We start from the raw sequence: 26,189 nt of genomic DNA, 5'->3' as shown, positions 1-26,189 counted from the left end.
TAGCACCTGATTAGTTTAAAACCTCACCCTTGTGAGATTTGCTAATCTCTGGTAGGTCCTGTTTCAGCAGAAAATGGAGCACTGGATATGTTTTTGAGCATTTTGACTGTCAGCTAGTCGTTGGGGGTCTTCTGGCAGTAAAAATGGTGTCAGTCATTGAGAAATGCACAGTGGAGTCTGGCTTTTCTTGTTATTTTGATGATGGTACATAAGGACTTGTTAAGGGACAGCATGGATAAAATTTGAACAGATCCCCCTAATTCCAATGAAAATGCATATCTGAACATAAGAATAAAGAAAGTTTACTTGCTTAATTTCTAAAAGTATGCATGCCTAATTCTTCTCCCACATCCGGTATTTCCATCAGTTGTCAGCAAACATGGCTAAGCTTGCTCGGTCAGTGCTAACCATGGTGCTAACTTGATAGTAGATGGCTGAAATTAAGTGACAGACAAAGGTTTTCCCAACTTACCAGACAATCCAACCTCCTCACTCACTTTCTTTCAAGCGAGCTCCTTTTTATTCCTGTGCCAGTAGAACAGGCACGTTGTGTCATAAAGCTGGGTAGCCATAGACAGACTCCACAAGGTTCTCCTCCATTTCCTGGTTGAATGAACCTCCTTTGTGGTGTTCAAGCTGCCTGAGGCGAACTCACGTCTACTTGCATCTTTACATTAAATAACCTTGCAAAAATATTTCACTCTCACCTGGGATGAACACAGCATAACACAGCTTTTCACAAAAAGAATGTCATACCAACAGTCAAACATGGTGGTGGTATTATGATGCTCTTGGGCTGCATTTCCGCTTCAGTACCTGGATGACTTTCCGTAATTGATGGAACCATGAATTCTGCTCTCTACTAGAAAAACCTGAAGGAGAGGTCATGAGCTGACTGCTGTCAGCTCATGACCTCAAGCTCAAGCGCGCTTGGGTTATGGAGCAGGACAATGATCGAGGCACATCAGCAAGTCACCCTCTGAATGGCTTATAAAACAACCAAATGAAGGTTTTGGAGTGGCCTCGTCAAAGTCAAGGCTTAAATCTGATTGAGATCCTACGGCATGACTTTAAAGCAACCGTTTATGCTCAAAAACCCTCACTGCCAGTTACTGTAAATGCTTGGTTGCAGTTGTTGCTACAGCTACTTTTTACATAAGGCCAGGTAGGTTTGGATGGCTTTTTTCCCTTAATAAATGAAATCTTCATATAAAAACTGCATTTTGTATTGACTCTTGTTATCTTGGTCTAATATTAAATATTTTTTTGACAATCTGAGACAGTCATATGAATTATATCAGATATTAATTCATTGCATCATTATCTCTTTTAAAGAACATCTTCTATGGTTATGGACACATGGAAAACTGTTAAAACAATAAACTTTGATGGCAAAATGCTTCATGGGCAGTTTGAGTGTGATATTCTTATTATGGATCTAGCACATGGAAATTAATGATGGGAGTTATTGCTGTTTGAAGGGAGACAGATATTATTACAGTCGTCTTTTACTACCACCATTATTCTTTTATTCTTTCTTGCTTGGCTTTTAAGTGTAGCTCTATTTTTTCATTTAAATACATCTATGCTTTGTGCCTGTTGCATCTAAACAGAAAGGAGGAGGATTTCCTCTTCTTCTTTTCTAGTGTTTATGTTGGTTGATGTACAAGTTTGCTGATGTATTACAGCAAATAAGCGGATTAAAAATGGATGTTACAATACAAACTATAAATGTGTTTCTCTGTATTTGTGCTCCAGAGCTGTTGAAAGGATTGAATCTGTTGGGAAAGTATCATCACTTGTGTATATTTAACTTAAAAACAATATGATTTGAGACTAACAGTGTTGCTCCTGATATACTTAAGTGTGAAGCAGCAGGTTCATTTCAGTTCAAATTAGAAATAAAATCTCTGAGGTACTAGACAATAATTATCACATAAAACAGAATGTTTCTTCACCTTCAGTTGTGATTTGTACTTGTTAGCCTCCCATGCTGTGCAGTGTTCAGAGACAGGAGGGTGAGAGGAGGGTCAGGAGGGGTTGGGGAGGCTGTAACACAGTAGGCCTGATCTCGCCGAGTAAGATGATGGTTTGGTGTGAAAGCAGCAGGATCGAGTTCATCCTCTCTGATTTTGTTTTGATGGACAACAAACCTCGACATCGCCCCTCCCATATTCACACCTAACACCTCTCACCTGATCCGACCCACGCTAATGTCCTCTCTCTGTCAGGCGGTGATCCCATAAGACACCGACTGTACACTCACCCGCTCTTCTTGTGTTTCTCTGCAGAGCCGCTTCACCGAGCAGGACCATGACTGACAGCACGGCGAGCTGAGGAGACCTGTCAATCATCTTCCTATCAGCGTGTCAGAGGCCTATCTCCTTCTCCCCCTCCTCCTCCTCCTCCACCCTCCATCCTCTCCTCTTATCTCCTCAATGGGCTGCTGACCTCGCCGTCTCTCCACAGACCTGAAAAAGTCAGAAAAACAGATTTAAACGGACCAGCTCCACCTGAGGGGGAGTCTGGCATGCCTCCGCCCTCCACCTGAGTGAGAGGAAGAAGAAGACGAAGAAGAGGGATCCTGTGTTTGTACACCATCAGGAGGAGGTGCAGCTCTGTCAGAAGGACCAGTCATGCGTTTCCAGTTTGCGTTGACGCTGCAGGCCCTGTGGACCACTGTGTGCCAGGCAGCCATGCAGCACTACCCAGCAGCATGGGGACACTACGACGTGTGCAAGTCCCAGGTGTACTCAGATGAAGGCCTGACCTGGGACTACATGGCATGCCAGCCTGAGGCAGCAGACATGACCCAGTACCTGAAGGTCACTCTGGACCCCCCCAACATTACCTGTGGAGACCCTCCAGAGACGTACTGTGCCCTGGTGAGTTGAACCAAATCTTTCACGCTTTGACCAAACACATGTTGAAGCTCTGCTCTTCACTGTTGAGTTGGTTCGACCATTGTTGGCGATTGTCTGAGTATCTTTTCAGTAACAACTTAAGGTTTTTTGGTAATGAGCTAGTGGCTCTGTTTCACAAAGAGTCAGATGCCTTGCACTATAGCACTTATAAAATCTCGAGATTGATCAGCACTTTCTTTGCCAACCAGTTAAAATTTTATTGTGTATTTCCACTGAATGGACATTGGTTAAATTATAGTTGTCTGGATATTTTTTACCCCCAAAAGGTCTGTGCTGCTGGGTTAGTTCTTTGTAAAAGTATGTTGAATTTGGGAGTAGACCTTGCAGCACTAAGCATTTGGCATTCCATTAGCCAGTCTGCATATCAGTAGAAATATTTGCCTGCTTTTGAAAAAGCTTGAGCAATGGGCTGAGAAGCCCAGACAGTCTTAAAAAAAATCAGCTAAAAGGTCCCTTTTCCAAGGGTGGTACTTTCTGAAAGTTCAGAGACTACAGCATTTAAAACAGTGGTCATGTCCCTTGTGATGTCGACATGCAACGCTAGATCCACTAACTCAGATTCTTTTATAAACAACTAGTATTTACTTTTCAACTGATAGGATTTCATTTTACCATCATGTTGACAGCAGGTTCTTGGTCCACTTCTTTTCAGTCTGTACATCAATAACTTACCTCAGTCATGTGTTGAAGAAGGTATTCAGATGTATGCAGACGATACAGTCCGGTATGTGTCTGTAAAGACCACATTGTGAGTTTCCACGCAGCTCTATCGTCATTTACCCACCATAACTGCTTGGTTAAGATCTCATGTCTTACACTTAACAGCAGGAATACCATGTCTGTTTATCTACTAGGGCCCAGTTCTCAGTTCACTCTGAATTCAATCTTAAAATCAGTAGGCACATACCATCAGAGAAGCAGGCTTTTAAACTGTGCACTGTAAACAAGCTGGATGATCCCCCTCTTCTTTAGTCTGCAGGACACAGCGTCTGTGGTTAGATTAATTTCAATTCATGTGACTACAGAACAGTTTTCCACTTTGCCTCACTCCACTTAAAATGAGCTTTGGCCCAGGGAAGACAGTGGCACTTCTGGATCATGTTCACATATGGCTTCTTCTTTGCACTTCTTTGCTTTTATTTGCATTTGTGGATGGCACAGGGAACTGTGTTGACAGATGATCATTTCTGAATGTGTTCCTGAGACTATGTGGTGATTTCCAGTACAGAATCATGCCTGTTTTTAGTACAGTGACACAGTTTTTGATTCTTTGAGTTCATAGGATGAAGTAGGTGATGTGTTAATAAACTAAATGAGTCATGCAAATTTTAAGGAATTTAAAATGTCAATAGATGTTGGAAAGTGTTTTCTTGTGTATGGACCTTAATTAATTCTAATTAATGCATTAATCCTGACAGTCCTACTAAAGATCCTGTGTTGTTTTGACAGCTAAAAGGTTCCTGTTGCAGGAGTAGAACTTTCAGAGAGATCAGGGACTTTGGGGTGGACTTTCCAGTACTTAGACTTTCTTATTTGTAAAATGCTGTCAGTATTTGCTTTTATTTTCATAACATTCCAAAGAATTGGGGCTTTCAGTGTCACCATTAAACACTAATAAGCTCAGTGTTTAAAGCAGAAGAGAGAGCATGGAATATTTTTAAAGGCCAATGGGTGTAGATCTATGGGCTAACTCTTTATGGGTTTTTAATAAACCTTGTTGGATTCAGATGGTGAGCTGGAGGAACATTTAAAGATGCTCCTGGAACTAAGAGTCCCTCTGGTATATTTAGTAGAAACTGCATAAGTGAAACCATAGCATCTGTCTCTTCTTTTCCCATGTATCATGTATCTGTGACCCTCCAGCCATGACTCTTTGAAGCCTGTGTGACTCAGAAACATCTCTGCGGCTGAGGAAGCAGGAGTTTAAGCTCATTGACGTCATGTTTTTTTCTGTTTGGAGAGCTGCTTCACTGCAAACACTTTCTGATGTGCTGTTGTCGCCACATGCTCACAAAAGACTGAATAATGCGACTGTACCAATGAAAACACACCACACGCATGTCACTGTCCCATAAAAATACAGTTCTCTCCATTGCTGTGATTTCAAAGTAAAGTGACGTCCCAGGGCAGCTTTTCTGCTGCATCAATAAGTGAGTGGCCTAAATATTCAAACTATCTGTGGGTGAAAAAGTGCACAGGTGGGCTAAAAATACTGCAGCATGTGTGAGGAGAGAAGTGGGCCACTATTTTAAGTGACAATATGTGAGGTTTATGCTTTCCTCACATTTAAAAGCAGCAGTGTAGGCTGACATGACAGTGTCAATGCTCTTTATCAATCGTTTATACTGTCAGTACCTTGATTTGAGAAGTCCAGATTCTGCTTTCATTTCTAGCATAAAAAAATTAGTCTCTGTCTGTCTGTGTGGAGAATTTCTAGTGATGAGCTTGTAGATTAAATAAAGCTCAGATGCCAGTGTCCCTGCTTGCGATTCAGTTCCTCTATGCATTTTCAGCCATGCGGGAGACAAGGCTCTATGGATGTAAATGTTAGTCTTTGCTTTGAGTTTGTTGTAAGTCCAGCACACTGGTCAGAATTTTAATATAATGCAGATGTTGGTTAACCTTGCAAAGCTGATGGATATGCCAGTTTCCTTGTTTTTCACAGGCAAATCCATCTTGCAAAGCACCAATCTGAACTGTTTGGGCCCGGTTAGAAAGTGACAGGACCAATCAGTGACAAGGAGCAGTACTTTCAGGCGCAGCAGAGTCGAGGCGTAAACAAGCAGCAGCAAAAGCTGGTGCAGTTATGGAGGAAGAGATTAGCGTGGATGCTGCTAAAGCGCCAGTTTTATCAGAACTTGACAACATTTCTTCGTTAAAAGAGGAACAAAGAACAGCAGTGAGTTGTTTTCTTTTCAAAAATGCCAAATGTTGAGAACTACTGAGTACTTGTCTATAGTCGCCATGTTTTGTGTCATTTGTCAGTAGCTACACATGCGCAGCTTGATAGCGACTTCGTCACGTGTTGTGTTGCTCTGATGTAGAAATGTGACAGACAGAACATTTACCCAATCATACTCCGAGTTTTTTTCAAATCCTCTGCCTTTTCTCGAACGTTTCCTATTGAAGCTTTACCAGATGGATGTGTGAAACAAAACTATCTGGTGTGTCAGGTTAGATGTTGGTTAAATTGCCATAAATTGTAATGTTTACCAATGATAAATGCAGAATTATGAGGTTTCACGTTTCCATAGACAACAGGATTGCTCTCAAATTTAGCAAAACATTTATATGTCCCTCAGGATCAATTAAAATAACTTCAATGAGAGTAAACCATTGCTCCATTGCCAGCTCTTAATATTTATGTTTCAGTACTCTTTATTATTGTGTACTCTGTATAAATAGGCCCATCTAAACTGGTGTTTGATCACCTGAATACAGTGCCTATAAAAATGTATCACCGCCTTGAATATTTTACCCCTTTTTATAGATTTTATAGATCAGTCATATAGATTTATAGATCAATCATATGACTACTTTTATTTATTTTTATTTTTTTACAAAAAAACATCTTTAATCTCAAAGTTATATTAGATTTCTACAAAGTAATATCACTTAAACAAAAATTTGTAATGTAAAATAAGTGACTGCATAAATATCCACCCCCTTTACAGTGTCTGACATAATTCAACAGAGGTCCAGTCAACTGGACTGAAATGCGGAATACCTGGGTGCAGTGAATGTGAATCACGTGATTTTAGCCTAGAAACGCCTGTGTCTTAAAGGTTTATTCACTGGTTAATCAGTACCCTGGCTACCATTACCAAGACAAAAGAACACTCCATGTAACTCAGAATTTTTTTTTAATTCAAAGTCAGAGGATGGGTCCAAAAAAAAAAAGCCAAGGCATTGGACATCCCCCAGAGTTCAGTTAAATCCATTATTAAGAAATCAAGGGAATATGGCACATGTGTAAATCTGTGTAGATCAGGCCGTCCTCATAAGCTGAGTGACTGTGCAAGAAGGAGACTAGTGAGAGAGGCCACCAAGACACCTATGACTACTCTGAAGGAGTTACAAGCCTCAGCTGAGATGGGAGAGACTCTGCATACAGCAACTGTTGCCTGGTTTCTTCACCAGTCAAAACTTCATGGGATAGAGGCAAAGAGAAGGTAACTGTGGAAGAAAACTGATTAAATGCCGACTAGATTTCACCAAAAGGCATGTTGGAGACTCTGTGGTCAAGTGGAAAATTCTTTGGTCTGACACTATGTTTAGCGGACACCAAATAGAATGAACCATTTGAAATCATTGAAGACCCCTACGTTGAGAACCACTGACTTAGACCATGGTGCTCTGCCACAGTCTAATTTTTATCGCAGTACTCTATTTTGCCCCACCAATGATACATTTCATAGAGCTGACATCCCACTGGCCTGCTCGGCAGTGCATGTGTGGAGTATTAACTCTTCTGCTGCAAAAAAATTATTAAACTGGTATTTTGACACACAATTTAGGTAAAAGAATTATTGCAGCCTCTTTGATTTAAAGGTCGCATGAGGACATAATGTGATTTGATCTATTTTACAATTAATTGTCCAGCCCTGCTTTAGATTTGTAAACCCAAAGATCACAAATCAACCACAGTGTTCTTAAAACAAAGCAGATAAGATATGATCATGTACATAATATCAACCATCAAAAACCAGCTGTTAAATTCAGTCGTAACAGACAAACGGCAGGTAACGGCATGCTCCACCTATCAGAGATGTTTCTGTGACACTCTAGGGTTGAGGGTAGTGAATTTCTTTCACAGAGATTGAAAAATAAACATTTTTCTTTAATGAGGCTGGTAACAAATAAGCTTGTGCCTTCTACAGGAGCATAAGCCAACATTTCACTCTTAGATTGCTTGTGTTAAGTCTACCGTGAATGGTTCTGACCTCACAGGTTAGACCACTATGGCAGACTACTTTCAAACTATAATAGTACTCTCTGTCAACTCAAATACATTTTTAGGAGCTGACAACAGTTGGTATTATGCTGTCAAAAATCAGAGAAAGAGAATCCTAAGGCTTTTATGTCAATAATTTCACCTTTCAGTTAATTTACTTATGTTTCAGACTAAAAAGAAATGAGGCTTTTTAAGAAAAACAAACCAATCTGCTGTTTTCTGTTAAGTTTTCAAAAGAAACATAAAAGTGTTTCTGAATCACAGGGAAAACGGTCCCAATCAGCTTGTTGAAAAAGGTTTCCACTTGCCAAACAGAAACAAAATGCTCTGTAATCGACTTTAAAAGGAGTTCATACTCATACAGCTGAGTAAAAGGCTCTGATTGGTTGATTGCTTTGCCCTTTGAAGTCTATGCATTGCTGTTGATTCTGCAAATTACATGGCAATCATGAAAATCACAAACTCCTGCTGGAGCTGAACATAAAATGAGCCAAAGCTGCATATTAGGTCAAGTGTTTAATAAGCAAAGTGGCCTCCTCCTTCTTCCTGCTGTTTCTCTTTGAATCTCACAGCCGGCCGCCTCAGATTAACGCTAAATGATGAATTCATTTCGGGCTGTCGCGTGTTACGAGTCATCAAAGATTCTGTGTGAACAAACGCTTGAAGAGCTCTTTGGATAAATAGTGAGATGTTGAGGAAAAGTAGTAACTGTGGGAGTATAAATAGACAGTCTCCATGAGCAGAGAGTCAGCTGAGAGGAGACACAGAGGAGGAACAAAGAGGGATTAACAAAACACAGACGACAAAGACAGTGAGCGAGTGATCAAGAGAGAGAACATGAGGGAGACAGAGACTCGGAGGACTCGCTGACTGAACAACTAATATCTGCTGCGTGGGGAGGCATGGAGGCTCTGAAATGTGAATAATTCAACATGTTTTGTAGCTAATGTGTTTTATTCATAGGACGCATTATTCAGCCCGACGTCTCTCAGGCACTTTTCAAAAATGCTGACTCCCGTCATCCTTCAAGGTTGCATGAAGGAAAAGAGGTAGGGGACGCCGTTTCTGAGAGGTCACCATGTGTCCCCCTCTGGGCCGCTCTAGGATTGATCCACACTTGAACCTGGAGCATGTCTGTTCGTGTGTCGTGGGTGAATCTCTGCCTAGCTGTGGTCATGATGTGATTTTTATTATTTTTATCACAGCTTTAACAGTCTGATGATCACTGATTGAATTAGCGCTCTCGCCGCCCTGTCGCCCCTCATGTCTCCGCCCGTCACCATGATGCTTTGGTTAAACTTCCTCTCTGTGCAGCTTTGTACAATCACAGATCACTGAAATGTGACCCCTACTGCTTGCCATACAGCCCAATTCTCGGCAATTGGTTTGTGTTTACCCCAGGCTGCCTGCAAATCAGCAGCGGAACAATTAGCATTGATATTCCAGCTACTCAGGCTGCCAATACGCCGCCGTGCTGCCAATAGTGGTTTGTATCATGAGTCGGATCATCATAGATTCGAGCAATTATCATTAGGCGGCATTATCAGAGAATTTCATCTCACTGTAATTGATTTTGCATGGGTGGAGGCGGGTGCTGCTTCCTGCAGAGCTGAAGGTAACAGACACCAGAGAGATCAGCAGCTGCAGGGCGTGGTGCCGATAATATGAGGGCGCTAATCTCAGGTTGCTGCTTTCACCCCGCGCTCGCACACAAACACACCTTCATACACACACATCGCTCTCCCTGTGAAGGTTTTTTTTTTTTATTCCTCCTCGAGCCCACTGACCTTTCGGTGGCAATAAGCTGCGTTAGGTGAACTCTGCACACAAACCTGCCTTCATATGAGACCCTCTGTACCCTCCAGTTAGACCGACATTTAAAGCCTGAAATCTGCTGATGATTGAGCTGTAGGATTAAGGAGAGCAGATTTCACTTCATACAGAAATAATTTAGTACAGGAAGGCTGATCTTAACCAGCTTGTCAAGAATAAAAGAATGAATGTATGTTCATGTGCAAAATGGAAAAGTCTGGGATTTAAATTTAGTGCCTCCTTTGTTTAAAAAACAATGGGAAAAGTAAAGCAGAGGATGACAGAATATCACAGTTTCTTGACTTGTTGTCTCTCTTCCATTTGCTGAATATAAAATACTGTACATAACTTCTAAAAATAAGGGGAGTGACGAGACAATTTGAGACTTGATTGATTTTTTTTCCTTTTATTCAAGTGAAAATCCTAAAATGAAAGCATTGCAGGTCCATTTTAAAAAGTTTTAACCTGAAAATAATTGCTTACCGTAGAATACCAAATAATCGCCAGGTCCCAATTACCCGCCAGGTGTGGCAGTACATTTTGACAAATAAATGTTCCAAATAAATACCAGGTGTAATTTATTTAAAACTCTAATATGTGACTGAGATGAGATGAGAACCCTATAGAATCAACTCCCAACTCCCCTCCCTTCCTGTTCTTCTCCCTGTTTGAGCTCCGTAGCTCCGCCCCTCTCTTTATGTACCTCTTGGCGGATGAGGATGTCCACTGAATTGAATACCGACGGTGGCAAAGCGCTCGTGGAGTGATTTTTCTCTGCTTTTCCACTGAAATCGATGGCCGAATCACAGGCAAGAAAACACTTCATCTCATCATGAACAAAATTCTACAAAGGACTGAACACCGGCGTAATTCCACTATTAAATCAACTTCTCAATGAGCTGAGATACAGAAGCTACAGCGGCCAATAGGAATGCTTCCTCTGACCTGAGCCTGGTTGGCTGCAAGTACTAGCCTCCTCATTGGCTAGGGCACCCCTGTCCCTTGCTGGTTTTCTCAAGTGAGATAGCAGCGACGTGCCCCGGTGCAGCAAAAAAAATAAAAGTACGACATTAACATTAAACTATCTGTCGTCAATTTTGTGTTTGTTTAGTTCCTTACCAGTATTTAAAGTGTTTAGAGAGTGCTGAGTTGACAGAAGAAAACAAAAGTATAAATATGGTACTGTAATCTTGTCTTACAAATGTGAAAGTGATATTCATACTGGTGTAAATAGATACTTTGATTAAATTTACCATATTTTTCCAATTTTTGCTAAGCAAGATTTTTGTGAGAAAGGAATTAAACGCCTGTTCCAAATAGCCGCCTGGTCCCAAATAAACGCCTGATCTGCTCAGGGATTGAGATAAATAAACGCCCCGGCTATTATTTGGTATTTTACGGTAGAACAATGGTTCCCAACCTGGGGTCCAGGACCCCCTAGGGGGGTGGCAAAGATCTCAGAGGGGGCGTGAGGCTTTGTCTGCTCTGAGGTTGTCCAAATTAGATTTGCAAATATTAAGTAAAATCATGATAAAGCACTAAATAAACAGTTTATACAATGGACTTTTGGTAAGAAAAACCTGTGAAGAGCCACTTCATTAGGGTTTATCAATTCAACAATTAAATGGACGTTGATTTTTGGCAACAATATGACCCGGGGTCTCAGCTTGACTTCGAAACGAGTAGGGGGGGCTCCAAGGAAAAAAATGGTTGGGAACCAGTGGCTTATATATATACTCACAGGCCACTTTATTAGGTATACCTTGCTAGTATTTTGAAATGTGGGACCAATAAAGGAATATCTTATCTTAGTACCACTATGGACCCCCTTTGGCCTTCAGAACTGCCTTAATTCTTCGTACCATTGTTTCAACAAGGTGTCAGAATCATTCCTCAGAGATTTTTGGTCCTCATTGACATGATAGCATCACGCAGTGTCTGCAGATTTGCTGTACATCCATGATGTGAATCTCCTGTCCCACCACATCGCAAAGGTGCACTATTGGATTGAGATCTGGTGACTGTGGAGGCCACTGGAGTACAGTGAGCTCATTGTCATGTTAAAGAAACCAGTTTGAGATTAACTGAGTTTTTGACATGGTGCATGGTGCCATCAGAAGATGGGTACACTGTGGCCATGAAGGGATGGGCGTGTTCAACAACGATACCCAAGGAGGTTGTGGTGTTTCAATTTATTTATTTATTTATTAGTTTATTTGACAGGGGCCATGGAAAACAAAACTGTCAAGCCAGAGTTAGCTATAAAGCTAATTTTCATCTGTGGTCCCTGGGCAATGATGCTCAGTTGGTACTAAGGGGTCCAAAGTGAGCCAAGAAAACCACCCCAAGACCATCACTCCACCACCACTAGCCTGAACCGTTGAAGGCAAGGTGGATCCATGCTTTCATGTTGTTTATGCCTAATTCCAACCCTACCATCTGAGTGTTGCAGCTGAAATGAAGACTCATCAGATCAGGCAGCATTTTTTACCAATCTTCTTACAGAAGTGGCAGCCGGTGTGGTCAAACATCCTGAGTCCGCCTCTGGCTCAAAGTGCCTGATAACTGTACCTAAGATCTGCAATTGTATTACATCACTGCATTTTTTTTAACCTTGGTGTGATCATCAAAATATGTAATACACTGCATGCACACTAGGATACCACATGTTGAGGTCAGACTACACATTATAAATCCTGTTAAAATCAGATCCAGCAGACATAGGGTTTTGGGACCTGCCAGCTTTGAAAATCAATTGTTTTTTTTCGTATAGTGTGTAGTAGTGAATGGCAAACACATCTGGGACACCTCCTGACATCAAGTATAGCATGTTAGATTTTTCTACAGTTTATCATTGGTGCTAAGAAATGAAAGCACAGAGTGCTCTGCATGCACAAAAGTCACGAGTGTAAACAAACCAAGTGGTGAAGTGCAGGTAGAGAGTCTTGCAAAGTCTTGCAATTTCACATTTAAGGATGTTTTTTTAGCTAGTGGTGTTTTCAGGAAATTCCAACTTTAAAACCACATATTGCAACTAAATAGTAAATGCAACCTGATTGATGGAAGTCTCCAAAGGTAGACCTAAAAGTGTATGCTTTTTAACGTTTCACTCTATAGAAAAACCTCAGAGTATGATGAATATTTCATTTCTCCCTGAGAGGTTAACATTGATGTAAAATGCACTCAGTTTATCAAAGACTCAGCTCTAAACCCACATTACCTTCACATCTTCCTTCTTAATGTATATAACATTAAACATGGAAGACTCCTTTCTAGGTGTAGCTCCATAATTTATACTGTGTCTGAATGTCTAGGTTCATTCCTCTGCTGCACTGTATGTCTCTGTTTGTGACTTCAATTTACAACCAGGAAGTGCTGATGGAGGCTGAAACCTGAATCCCTGCAGGACGCCTCATCTCTCAGCCAATCAAATCTAAATGAGGAAACAGATTATTAAAAAGAAGCTGCAGAGTGCCGCTTTTTTCCTGTTTGAGCACTGATGAGAGATCGTTAGAGCTGAGTCATGACAAGGGAAGCTAATTTAAGAATGATTTTTTTGTGGACTTTTAAAACCTGAAAGGAAAAGGAAGCTAAGTTTCAGCATTGTGCATTCATTACATCTAAATTAAAGTGTAGGAAGATAACCCTGAACGTTATGGGTCAGTTTGCATCTGCAAACCAGTACACAGAAAAGAGTACATGGATGATGTATGTTGCAGACAACTGTGCACTTATCCCATTTGTAGAAAGAAAACTTCAAGAAAAGTTGATCTTAAAGACGTTTTCTCCCGTTGCTTTAGACCCACATTTTCAGTTTTTTAAGAGTTACATAAAGAAAAAACACCTTCATAACAGGTGTAGTTTAGTTCCTGCATTTCACTATTAATAATTGAAAGTAAAGTGTTGAAGAGATGTGAGGTGTCTGTTCTGCAGAAGGTGTTGCTGATTATTAACAGCATACATCATTAAAAAGTCAGCAGTCAATGTTAAATGAAGGAAGGATGAAACTGGAAAAACATTTCAATTCAGAAATAATAAATTTGTTTTTATAATAGCTGAAACCTGCAGGCGTTTAACTCAAATCAATGCCTTTTAACTCTTTAAGATCACATCACCGGCCCAATCCTTTGTATAAAAGTTGAGCTTAAAGTTATGAAGGGAAATATGTTTAATTCCTCAGCTTGTAATAATCTTTTTAAAAAATAATATCAGGGTATTCAACAATCAATCAGTCTTCCATTTTCAGCAGCATAGGGCTAAAATTATTCATTTAACTAGCTTGAAAAATGTTGCACAAGTACAGTACTGTGCAGAACTTTAAGGCATGTTTGGGCAAAAATTCAGGCCGAAGTTAATAGTGATGGGCCGTCTGTGATTGAGCTGGCTCTTTAACATGAACAAAAAGGGCCAGATCCCGTTTGTTTCATATCATTGTTACTATTTCCAATTATAATGTTATAAACTGTAGATTGTGTGTCTGGGGTGTGTGTGTTCCATCTGACCTGCAAGGAACATTTTGAAAAATAATCGCATTATATTTTCATCAATTTAAAAAACTGAGCATAACTGGAGTAAAATACATATCCAAATATCAATCATATGTTATGATATTGCTAAAATTGGCAGGTGAAATGAAGCCAAAATGGTACCTGAATGAAGAGTTGTTTGGGAGAATCCTTAGCACCCTAAATACCTCAAATGAATGCACAAGCATATCTAAAGGTGTTTTTCTTTCTGATAAAAAAAATCCATTTCCAGACAGTATGCTGCAAGACCAACATCAATCACAACACATCTGCAAACTCTTTTTTAAAATTATTTTTAAAGAGCAGCTGTGCCAGTTCAGGATGTAGGATCAGCAAGTTGAGTTCAGGTTTCAAATAAAAATTCAACTTTAGCTGCTTGCTTAACCCAAACTAATATTTTTTTAGTTAGAAAAAGTATGCTTTGCGGTTACAGCTGACCAAACTGACTGCAACACAACACCATTTTAGGATGATGCAAGCTTAAATAAGACAGGCTGATTGTGTTGACTTAGATTAAGCTTGTCAGATCACCGACAGTTGGTTTTTGGACAAAAATTTATCCAAATAATATATATATTTTAGATGAAATAATGCTGTGCATTTGAGAAATTACTAAATAAACATAAGCTTTTCATTTAAGTCCGATAAACAGTCCTATCATCCACACCAGCTGTACATGTATGCAGGCCTTGCGACATTATACTAGCTAACACATGGAAATTCAAGGCCGTAGCTGTAACAACACTGAGCTGATGAAGATTTTTGGGGTTTGTAACTGTATTGAAATCACACTAGCACACTATGATGGTGAATTAGTAAAGAATCCCATTCATTCAGGAATCACAGCTTCAAGTTACATATGATCATAATAAAACAGAAAAAAAATCAGTTAATGTGCAGTAATGTTCCTCTAGAGACAGATTTATTGTGCAGTAAATAATGAAAGTATATCAGTTTAAATTGAGCGACTTTGTAAATGATGCATCGTCTTTCCCGGCTGCAGTGGTGTGAACTGGCAGGTGTTCAGGATGTTGCAGAGCAGCCAGTTGAGACAGTCTGTAGTTTCAGTTCAGATCATTACAAATCTTTGGTCTGAACTGGGCTGAAGGGAAAAGCTACAGTCCTCAATGCACTAGTTGTGTTTGAATCCCAGTCCTGCATGTTTGGTGCAATATGCAAACATAAGTAGAACAACATGAGCTGGATTTTCTGTTTTACTGTGCAAAAAATTCAGACAAAAAAAAAAAACACCCAGACTAAGTGTGCAAAGGCCTTTAGCGTGACATAGCCATTCTGATTATGTTACAGCTAAATAAACCTCCCTCCCTTTGAAAAACTTTAAAAATGCATTTTACAACTGTATATGTGAATGTTTTTCGAATGTGGGATTTCATGTTCGCATCTTTAGGAAATTTCTTCCAAAGAAATGTGCATTTTTTCTTGAAATTCTCTGATTTGATGTTTCATTTCCATCTCACAGCAGCACTTTGTGCCGATACAGAGAAACTAGTCTGATATTCAAGAGCAAATTCAGCCCCTGTGCCGGAGCTTTTGTTGGAGTGTTAGTGGATAAATGCAGGTGAGGTGCCCCGTGAGCTCTCACGGATTTACATTGTGACGTACAAATGTGACCTTTTCCTGAGCCGATACTGATTAGAGGTTTCAGACAGAAAAGAGATTGAAGTCCCTCGTGCCTCAGCCGTCTCACCCTCACACACTCTGCTGCCTCTCAACCAGCTCAACGGCGATGTTTCATCGTGGAAACGAGAGCACTGTCAGCAGACATGTGTCTCATTTCAGACAGAGAGGAGAGTTAGAGGAAGAGAGACGATGAGCTGCTGTGTTTCTGAGATGTTATGTGTCATCAGATTGTTTTTACGGCGGGGCGAGATCACAAAAAGAAGCACAAAGAGCTGCAGATTGACTCAAAGAAGGTCAGATTGCAGGAATGTAGCGGCAATTAACACGCATTGAAAGTCTAATTATTCATTCAATAGAACAGTTAAACATCAGAGCTTAAAGTCGATCCTTTTTTATGTGTCCTCTTTCATCTCTACAGACCAAACCCTATCAAAGGTTTGTTCAAACTCCCATCAGAGAGACAGGACACACAGAAAAGACGCATGTTAATCACACACTCCTGCAGCGTTCTTCTTTGTGTGATTGGTGATAAGTATCTGGATTTATTCTTCAGGCTCAGATTGAATTTTTCACTCATGATCTTCATCTTTTCTCCAGGGAGTTCTGACTCTTTGTGCTTGATTTAATGAGTCTAATCTAAGCCCAGCAAACAATTTTAATTTGAAGTGATGGAGAGCACCCACTACATTTAATGCTAATGCTCTGCTTTAAAGGTGGAATATTGTCATTATCTTAAAAGGCATAAAGACACTGAAACATGGCGTAACCTTGCTGTTATATTAGCATTAATGCAAAAATTTAATTTATTAATTTATTTAACATGATGAAGAAACCGGCTGTAGTATGACACAAAAACTCATCATCATCAAGGCCTCATAAAGGTTAACAATCAACTGAAATCTTAAAAATAACCTTTCTCTTCTTCAAGCTCCTGAAATAGAAATAATTTCTGGTTTCTTTCCTTCTGTATGACAGTAAACAGAAAACGTTTTGAACACATAATCTGAGGCTATAGAAAAACATGTTACAGACAAAGAAAAGATCATCTCTGATATGTCAGGAAAATAAACCATTAGCATTTCCACAAAATATAACACAAATGGATACGTATGTAGGTTTAAAATGAAATCCAATTCAAAAGTAAAGATGCATGATATTATCAGCATAATATTGGTGGAAAGTGGCAAAAATGTGTTTAAAATGGCATAAATGGGCAGAAAAGGTGTGAAATGGGATTCAAAAGTAGCAAAAATTAGTCAAATGTGGATAAAATAGGTTAATAGAGGCAAAAGATAGATCAAAAGTGGCAAATAACTGGTTCAAAGTGGCAAAAATGAGCAGAATAAGTGGTGCAATAGCATTTGAAAGTGGCAAAAATGGGTCGAAAGAGGTAAGAAATAGGCAGAAAGTGGCACAAATTGGTTTAAAGTGGCTAAAACAGGCAGATAGAAAAGTCTAACAAGAGGCAAAAAAATTATTTAAAGTTGCAAAAATGGGCATACAAATTGCAGTAATTGCGGTTAAAAATCGTAGAAAAATGGGCATAAAAGAGATGAAAAGGGGTTATTAGTGGTACATTTGCTTAACAGAGGCAACGATTGGCAGAAAGTGGCTAAATTTGGTGAAAAGACGCCAAAAACAGACAGAAAAGTGGTGATCTAGGATTAAACACTGGCAAAAAAGGCAAAACAAAAAAGGCTGAAAGTGGCAGAAGTGAGTTTGAAGTGGCACATATGGGACGAAAATGTGTATAATAGGATTCAAAGTCGGCTAAAATGGGTCAAAAGGTGTAATAATGTGGCACAAATTGGTTTAAAGTGGCTAAAACAGGCAGGAACAAGTTGTGGAGAAAAAGTGCTACAGGTGGCAAACAATTAACTTAGATTGGCAAAGATAGATTAAAAAATAGCTAATTAGCAGTTAATGTAAAAAATGGGCTTAAAAAGTGGTGAAAATAGTTTGACAGATGCAACAATTGGCAGAAAAAGTGTTCAAAAATGATGCAAAGTCACATCAAGACGAGCACCAATGCTACTGATCCAACACACATTCGTTGATACTATGAATAAATCACAGCTGTTTTCTGGTCAGGGGCAATCTGGGGGAAATCTGTGGGCAGGCCTGGTAACGGCTTAAATGAATTTGTAAACAGCACATCGGATACCAGCAAAAACCCAGTGATGAATGTCACTATTCTTAGTGATTCAACAATATCTGTTATTTAAGTAAATTCCAAGATACATTACTGTACATATTTAAGCACATAAAGGTCCTTTTTTGGATGAAGTCCAAATTGGCATCTTGGTTATTTGGATTTTTAAATTTGATATTTGACAGTCTCTGCAGCTTTTTACTGGAGTAAAAGCTGCACTGTGAACAAAGATTTTGTGATGGCTGTTTATAGTTGTTTTCCTCCAGTTTACACCTTATCCTGACAGCATGCTAACTCCAGCCATCAGCAGCATGGCACACTCGCTGTTCACACTGCATCCATTAAAATACAACTGGAAACGTCAGTATCTCCTCTTGAATGGTATGACATCTCACACTTTTTTTTTTAATACAGTGAAACTGAAGTGTGGTGCTCTGTGTTGACAAGCCTTTGGCAGGTGTGGATTGTTTTGCCTTTGAGTTGATCAAAGTCGAAGGAAAAACATTTAAAGCAGGGATATGGTTTTACTAATACACAGCTATCTCCACTTTTGTACTGCACGCTAACAATCTGTTAGTTAGAAAAGTGCAAAAAAATCAAGGAAATATTCCTGTCAGACACTCCTGATACCTTGTCATCTTCCTCTTTCCTTGTTCCTCGCACATCTAACAGTAAGCAACAGAGAGGAAAGTGGTCAGAAGCCACTCACTTCAAATTACTAATGCTAATAAAAATTTTCTACACAACCCTAGAATCAATATTACAGGATACCATCTAAAAGATTATAGACATTAAATGGCACAATGATCACCTTTGCATCAACATGAACCATAAAAGTACGCACCTGAATGGAAGCCTTTCTGTAAAAATGAACGTTCAAAAGCCCAATGTCATTTCATTTCAGCATTAATACAAATAAATGCACTTTTATTTTTCATTGCGTTTGACTCTCTTCAGATCAAACTTGTGTTTAAACAGCATTATACAGAGCCAGGTGTTCATTATCATCCTGATACATTGAGCTGAAAGGGGCTGGTGCAGTGAAAAGGTCAGATATTGTCTAACACAGAGAGAGCTGTCAGACTGGATCTGTCTGCTGCGTTTGAAGGTTCTACACACGGTGTAATACACACCACTTTATACACAACATGCACCACGTTATCCACCAGGATCTCATCACCTTCTCTCCAACACCTCCTGTTACATAAAGTTTGCATGAACATCAACACTGTCTGAATTTTTATCAGATCTCCGAAAACTGCCCGTTCTTTCAGGTCTTCAACACAAACACAGACTCGGGAGGAGACATTTAAGGGGTGCTGACACAAAAATCTAACACTCCCTGTTGTGGGCATGTTGTGATCCAGACTCACACTAAGGTTGTCAAAATTGGATACTTTCCAATGTCATGTATTTTTATAGTTAGAGTGACCATTTAATGATCCATTGTGTTCAAAAGTGGCATCCTTAAGGAATTAAGGGGGAGCTTCCAAGAATTTAGGGGGGTGTGGGGCTTTGTCTGCTCAGAGGCTGCCAAAATTAGATTTGTAAATATTGAAAAATAAACATGATAAAGCAGTTATTACAAGGTTTATACAAAGATTTTTGATAAGCATTGGCCTTTTTTGGAGGTTTATAAGGGAAATAATTAAAATCTATGTTGATTTTTGAAGGAAATGTGTAACTTTTTCTTCTCTCATGGGTCCTGTGAGGGGACTCTGCTTGTCCTATGTACATTTGGGGGGGGGGCAAGGAAAAATGGTTGGGAAACACTGCCTTAGTCTGTTTGCTGTGGGAGATTTTTGCTTTGAAAGTAGCTTGGAAGGCCACTTTTAACAGCTTTTCTCCTGTATTAAGTGAAATTCATTCATGAAACAAAAACTGTGGTTACTGTTTAGTAAGCACACCCCACAGAGGGAAGATCTAATTTAACCTGACCCGCCAGATAGTGTCCATAGCATGGGATATATTCCACATCCATCCGGTAAATAAGTGAAATATGGATTATATGGTTCCTGCTGCATCTGGTTTAAGTAAAAAATATACAAGCACTCCAGCAATTAGCCTGCCCCCTGAACTTACAGTGAGTGTCTCCTTCATCATTATGTGGCATTTGTGTTTAAACAATGGATAGAGGGCAGTTTAAAGAAATGTGCCAACAGGAGGAAATATTGACTCTCAGGGAGAAAAGTTTGTAAAAGCGAAGTTAGAGAGAAGTTGGTATGCAGCGTGAGCTGTTGCTCTGTGATGCAGTGTTGTGTGTTTGTGTGTGTCTCGTCTATCTGGGCTCCATCAAGGCGTTCAGTGTTGCCTCACCGTTTACACTGCCATAACAAGATAACAGGGGGCCTCTCTGACTCCCGCTCCCCACAGGAGACTCTGTTGACTTTTTTTCAAAGTTTGGAGGAAAACATGTCCTCCTTTGCCGTGAAGTGCAGAGAGGAAAGTTTGGAGACGCTGAAGAAGCGGGAATAAGAATCTTTTTTCCAGATATTTAGATGTTAAACTATTTTAGAGAAAAACTTGGAAAATATACTCCTGCATGTATGAGAAATATGCTGATAGGTGGAGGCTTGAGTTTCCTTATTGGGAGACAAAAGCATGATGTTTCACTCTGGTTCACCTTCTGCTTCTTCAGCTATGGATGTGAAGAATTCCAAGACAACTGGTATTAAATCTAGATTATAGAAAAAGTGATTTAAAAATATTGAATATCTTAAAGTCACCTGTATCTAATGTGCACCATGCATACCTTCCCTAACAGTTGTCTGGCACTGATTTCTTTTTTGCTTTTTTGCCTGTATTTTATATGCAAAAGCATCCATCTCTCCGTAATAGGGGCTTTTGTTGCATTTAACATTTCACCACCTATATAGAATTATGGTCCTTGTTCTCCCTCCCTCTCTGTGAATGAGACTGAGAATAGATGGAGTTACAGCAGGAGTGGGCTGCTGCAGATCGCCTGACTTTTAATTGCTCTTTGAACCTCTGGGGGGGATTTCCCCTCAGATCTCCACCTCACTGCAACCATTTCCACAATATCCTCTCTCTCTCTCTCTCTCTCTCTCTCTCTGTCTGTTGGCAAACAAATTGCACGCACTCACAGACACGCACCCTTGCAGCCACAGCCCAGCGTACAAACAGTGACATACGGTGGCATTCATATTTAGAGGCTCTCATGTTTTCATTTATTTGCGTTGGGGGCTTTTAATTTTAATTGCAGCGGATAAGTGGGAGGTGTTCTGATCCCATCGCTCATTTTTATCCATGGTGGGAGGTCAGATGCTCCCACCGCCGCAGCACACGCTCTCCCTCCTCTACTCAGCATTTCAAAGCAGCAGGGCCTCCCGTCCCTTATCAGCTCATAAATACCTTTGGTGTGTGTTTGCATGTGTGTGTCTGTATCTTCATCACATGGTACGTTGAACCACAGCTCACACCTGATGCTACGTGACAACTGTTCACAGCTACTTTCGAGTGTAACCGAGTCTGTGCTGCACTAACATGAGCCACTATGATTTGAAATAACCAGCTCTTACTGTTCTCCTCTCTGTGGTGGTACAGAGGGGACAACTCTTAAAAGAGGCATTCCTGCTCTCACCAGAAATCAACCAGTTCCTTTTCCACTGTTCAGGAGAACTGCATCGTCCTTTACCTCCCTTCATGTTTACTAGTTTGCAGCTTCCTGCTTGGTGCTAACAGAACAGCTCTTATTGGCTGTTAAAATGACCATGCTATTGAACAGCACACTGAATAAGACAAGATAATAATCAGCAATAATACTGAACATTCTTGATTGTAATATAATGCCAAGACAAGAAAAAAACATTTTGTGGTGTTTGATGATAGCTGATTAATTAGTATTCCTGGCCACCATTACACCATAAAGACAAAATAAAACTCCAAGCAACTCAGAGAAAAAGTTATTAAAAAGTATAAGTCAGGGGATGGATACAAAAATTTCCAAGGCACTGAACATCCCCTGGAGTTCAGTTAAATCCCTCATCAAGCAATGGAAGGAATATGGCACATGTGTGAATCTGGCTAGATCTGATAGACGCTGCAAGAAGGAGACTAGTGAGAGAGGCCACCAAGACACCTATGACTACTCTGGAGGAGTTACAAGCTTCAACAGGTGAGATGGGAGCGACTCTACATACAACTGTTACCCCAGCTCTTCACAAGGCAAAGCTTTATGGGAGAGTGGCAAGGGGAACACTGATGTTAAAGAAAACTCATATTAAATGTGGGCTAGAGTTCTCCAAAAGACATTTGGGAGACTCCATGGTCAAGTGGAAGAAAGTTCTTTGGTTTGATTTGACAAAAATATTGCTTTTTGTCCATCTGATGGTATGTTTGGTTGGCACTAAACATTGCAGATCACCACCAAAACACCATTCCCATTGTGAAGCATGGTGGTGACAGCATCATGCTGCTTTTTTTTTTTTTTTTTTTTTTGGTAATTTAGCAGTCATTGACCCTGCTCTCTGATTTTACATGGTCTTCCACTTCATTGCCGAGTTGCTGTAGTTCCTAAATGTTTCACTTTCTTATAGTATCACTTAAAATTGACTGCGGTATATCCAACAGGGATGAAATTTCATGAACTGTCATATTGCAAAGGTAGCATCCATCACAGAACCACACTTGAAGTCACTGAGCTCTTCAGAACAACCCATTTTGTTTCACAAACATTGGCGAATTGAGACTGCATGTTTAGTTGCTTGATTTTATACACCTGTGGTAGCTGAATCCAATTATTAAGAGATATAACCTAATTCTTTTGTCCAAATAGTATAGCTCTAAGTATAGCATTCAGCAAAATTTAGATACGTTACTGTGGCAAGGGAAAGAAAGCCTTTTACCAGGCGGAAACCTGGAGGAAAACCAGACTAATTCAAACATTCATCTTCCACGACTGTGTTAGGGATGTGAGGGGATAGAGGGAGATGGAGAAAGAGAGAGAGATGGTGTTGGCTAGGGGCTGTCAGTCCAGAAATTTCCAAAATATTTTCTAGAGTGCATGTGTGAAAAAGGCTTAAAAGATGTACTGTACTGTGTGTGTTTCTTCATGTCCAAACAGAGGAAGAGAAACCCTGCTGAGGAAATTTCAAAGACTTTAAAGGAAAACTGAAGTATGACCTGGTGCTAACTACAGTTTTCTGTTGTTTGCTTCAAGCTTAAATGATTTACCTCAGATGGATGAAGATGCATTTTTAAAAGGGGATAGACTTTCACAGAGGTTTGTGTTTCTCTCTGTGTTCCCTCTGTGTGTCTCTGAGGGTTTCCGCTCCTCTCTGACGTCCTCTTATTTGAGGAAAAGGCGAAGCTGTTCTTCACCCTGACAGGCTTTGAAAAGACGGCTGGATTTCTTTGACTGGCAGCTCCCAAACCCTGAGATCTGTTGTGTCTGCCCCTCACTGAGCACAGGGCAAACTGTGAATCAATACCACGCTATCACTGATGGAAATTGAATGCTGAATATGAATGCTGAGTACCCCCTCATGAGCTGCATAAGAGCATTTTTCCGCTACTCATCTCAGGTATTTTTTTCTCTCTCTCTCTGCAGATCGGCTGTAGGAGGACGTGTAAAGTTTGTTGGGATGAGCAGCTTTTTGGAGCATCAAAAATAGAACGAGATGAGATTGTCTTAGCTCAGAGTTGGCTCTTTTTTAAAGTGATATTACTCTCTGAGAACATTTTCATTTTCCTGTGCGCTCAGCTTGATCTGGCTCCGAGAAGTAATTTGACGTTTGCTGCCATGTATCATTTTGGCTGATGGATGCAAACTGGTGAGTTCAAAAGGAAAGCAGACAACAAAACAAGAAAAAGAAGTGACATTTCTGCTAGAAACTCCATCAAACCCACACAGGGCTATACGATCCAAACATTACAGGAACAAGATGATTTTTTTTTAGCAGTTTGAACTTTTGGAAGAGCACTAAAATAGCAGCAGAGGGAACTGGAGAAGTGAGTGCAAAAGACAAAGGCGTGCAAAATGTGCTTGCTTAATTAAAGGAGGGGAACAACCAGAGCAGCTATTTACACCTAATTCTGACATAAATCTGCAGTTATTGCCCCGATGAGGCTGTCCTCCCCCCAATTTAGGGAGCACCCAAGAGCTATTCCTTAATAAGCAGTCCTCCTGATTAAGGCGGCAGAGTTACACTGTTTCAGTGCAGAGAGACGAGCTTGGATTTCACTGGAGGGGAGGTAGTTAGCAAAGTCTGTCATGGATATTGAGATGGTTAGCGTTTTATTAGCCCAAGTCAGGACACAGAGAGTCACTGGTAAATTGGGTGCAGACTTGCAGTGTCTGCAGGACGTTCGCCTGAGGCTGCAGGGATGTACACACTTGGCATTTCAACCTCTCCATCCCTGAGCCGTCTACTCATCCTATACTGTCTGCCTCAGTCCATCGCTCTGCTAATTAGCAACTTGTTTTATTTCCTGTGGCTGCTGAGACCGTCTCAGTTATTCTCCCAGGCCCGACTGTGAGCGGAGACGATGAAAAACGTCTCCCACAAGGTGCCAGGCACTTGTCAGAGAGGCATCATGTGACGAGGGTGCAAACGGTAATCTGTTCATTATGTGCGCAGGGATATCAGCGATTGAGAGGCTTGGCGTGGAAATGCATTTTACATCCCCTCTGTCTGCACATCACAGGCTCTAAATGAAATGATTTAGTGTGAGGTGCCAGGCGTTAGCTGTTACTCTGGGACATGCATTGTTGTCACGTTGAATGCTCTCTTTCAGCGGCGTTCAGCGCCGCTTCACAATATTCCCCCGCCGTAAACACGAGGGCGAGATGCCAGGCTTCAGATGCTGAGGCAGGAGCGTCGGTGTTTGATATGAGCCCGCTCCTCGTCCTCGCCTGGATTCCCTCGGATCTCATCAAGAGCTTCCTGCTTCACACGTTATTAGCTGGCGTGCTGTGCTTCCATCACCTTTACTGCTGCAGAGAATAAGAGAAACTCTGAGGATTTTAAGTACATCAATACCTGATGCTTATACTGATGATAGATTTATTTTTGATATCCCCAAATCTCACCTGTAGACTTTGATTACACATTAAAAGTGACTGTATGCCAACACTAACAGAGTAAAGGCCTTTGCAAAGCATGGGTGACATGCAAAAATGGCACAGAATTTGACATGCTGGTGGTGGCCAGCTCTATTTTTCAAACCTTCCCATTTGTTAGCAGAAAGACCTTGAGTTTAAACCTTACAAACAAACAAAAAAGGAGACAAACAACATACAATGTCATCACTTCTGCAGATGTATGCTGGCGATAGTTTAATGTTATCCAATAGTGTTAGAGTGCAAAGAGATAAAACATGACATGGCATTTTTTCCCCCACAAAATGCCATTTTTCCAGAAACCGCACAATTATCCCTCAGTGTGTTAGCATGTTAGCTCTGCTAGCTAAGGCAGTACTGCTGTTAGCAACACTGGCAGCCAAAGGTTTAAGAATAAATTCTTATTTTGGTCAGATTTCTCACCCTTAGCTTTTTCACTGATACCCTGACTCATCTGTTTGCCTAGTATTGCTGTGAAAACATTAGCTTTAATGTCTGTCTACACTTGTCGTTTTCACCCTCACTACCACAAAGAGATCACAAAGAAAAAAACCTCATAAGCATAAACTTAGAGCAAAAGTATCCAAACTATGGCTCGGAGGCTTATTTCAACCCTTGGTCCATATTTTTTTCAATTTTCCCACAGCAAATATTAAGAATAAAGAGAAACTAGAGCCCTGTGTGGGACTCTTTCTCTCAATCCCACCCACTCCTGCTGGATTTCTGACCATTACCGCCAACTCCTGCAGTGTCATACTGTCCACTTCCGCCTGCATCCCGCACAGATTTTGACAAGCCATGTTTAATACTCATAATAACAGTGTGATTATGAAAGGAATGGCAATATTAATGTGTTCACTTAAGTACCACCCTGACAAAGTTTCCTCCTTGAATGAAGGAAAACTAAAAGAAAACCACATCCTTGTCATGTGTAACAGTGCCACATTTGGATAAAAGAGCAGCTGAGAGCCACAGACTGATTTAACTCATGGATCATGATGGATATTTGTAGCAATGTAATTGTAATATCTACCAACCTTATTTTCACATCATTTATCATCATTTATTTTCAGTCACACAGAGGTAGCACCCATCAGGT

General features: G+C 40.4%; 1 protein-coding gene across 9 annotated transcripts in view; it reads left to right on the top strand.

Moving 5' to 3' along the window:
* Window positions 1-26,189, top strand: part of ntng1a (netrin g1a) — a 201,558-nt gene that overhangs the window by 13,923 nt on the left and 161,446 nt on the right. For all 9 annotated transcript variants that reach the window (XM_041814502.1, XM_041814499.1, XM_041814498.1 and 6 more), the window contains exon 2: window positions 2,292-2,885. In XM_041814502.1, coding sequence (XP_041670436.1) covers window positions 2,637-2,885 — 249 coding nt within the window. In that variant the 5' untranslated portion in view covers window positions 2,292-2,636. The remainder of the gene's footprint in view (window positions 1-2,291; window positions 2,886-26,189) is intronic.

Source organism: Cheilinus undulatus, linkage group 19, assembly GCF_018320785.1.
Source record: "Cheilinus undulatus linkage group 19, ASM1832078v1, whole genome shotgun sequence".
In the NCBI taxonomy this organism is placed as follows: Eukaryota; Metazoa; Chordata; class Actinopteri; order Labriformes; family Labridae; genus Cheilinus; species Cheilinus undulatus.
Note: the sequence above shows the minus strand (reverse complement) of the source record. Positions and strands in the feature narration are given on the sequence as shown.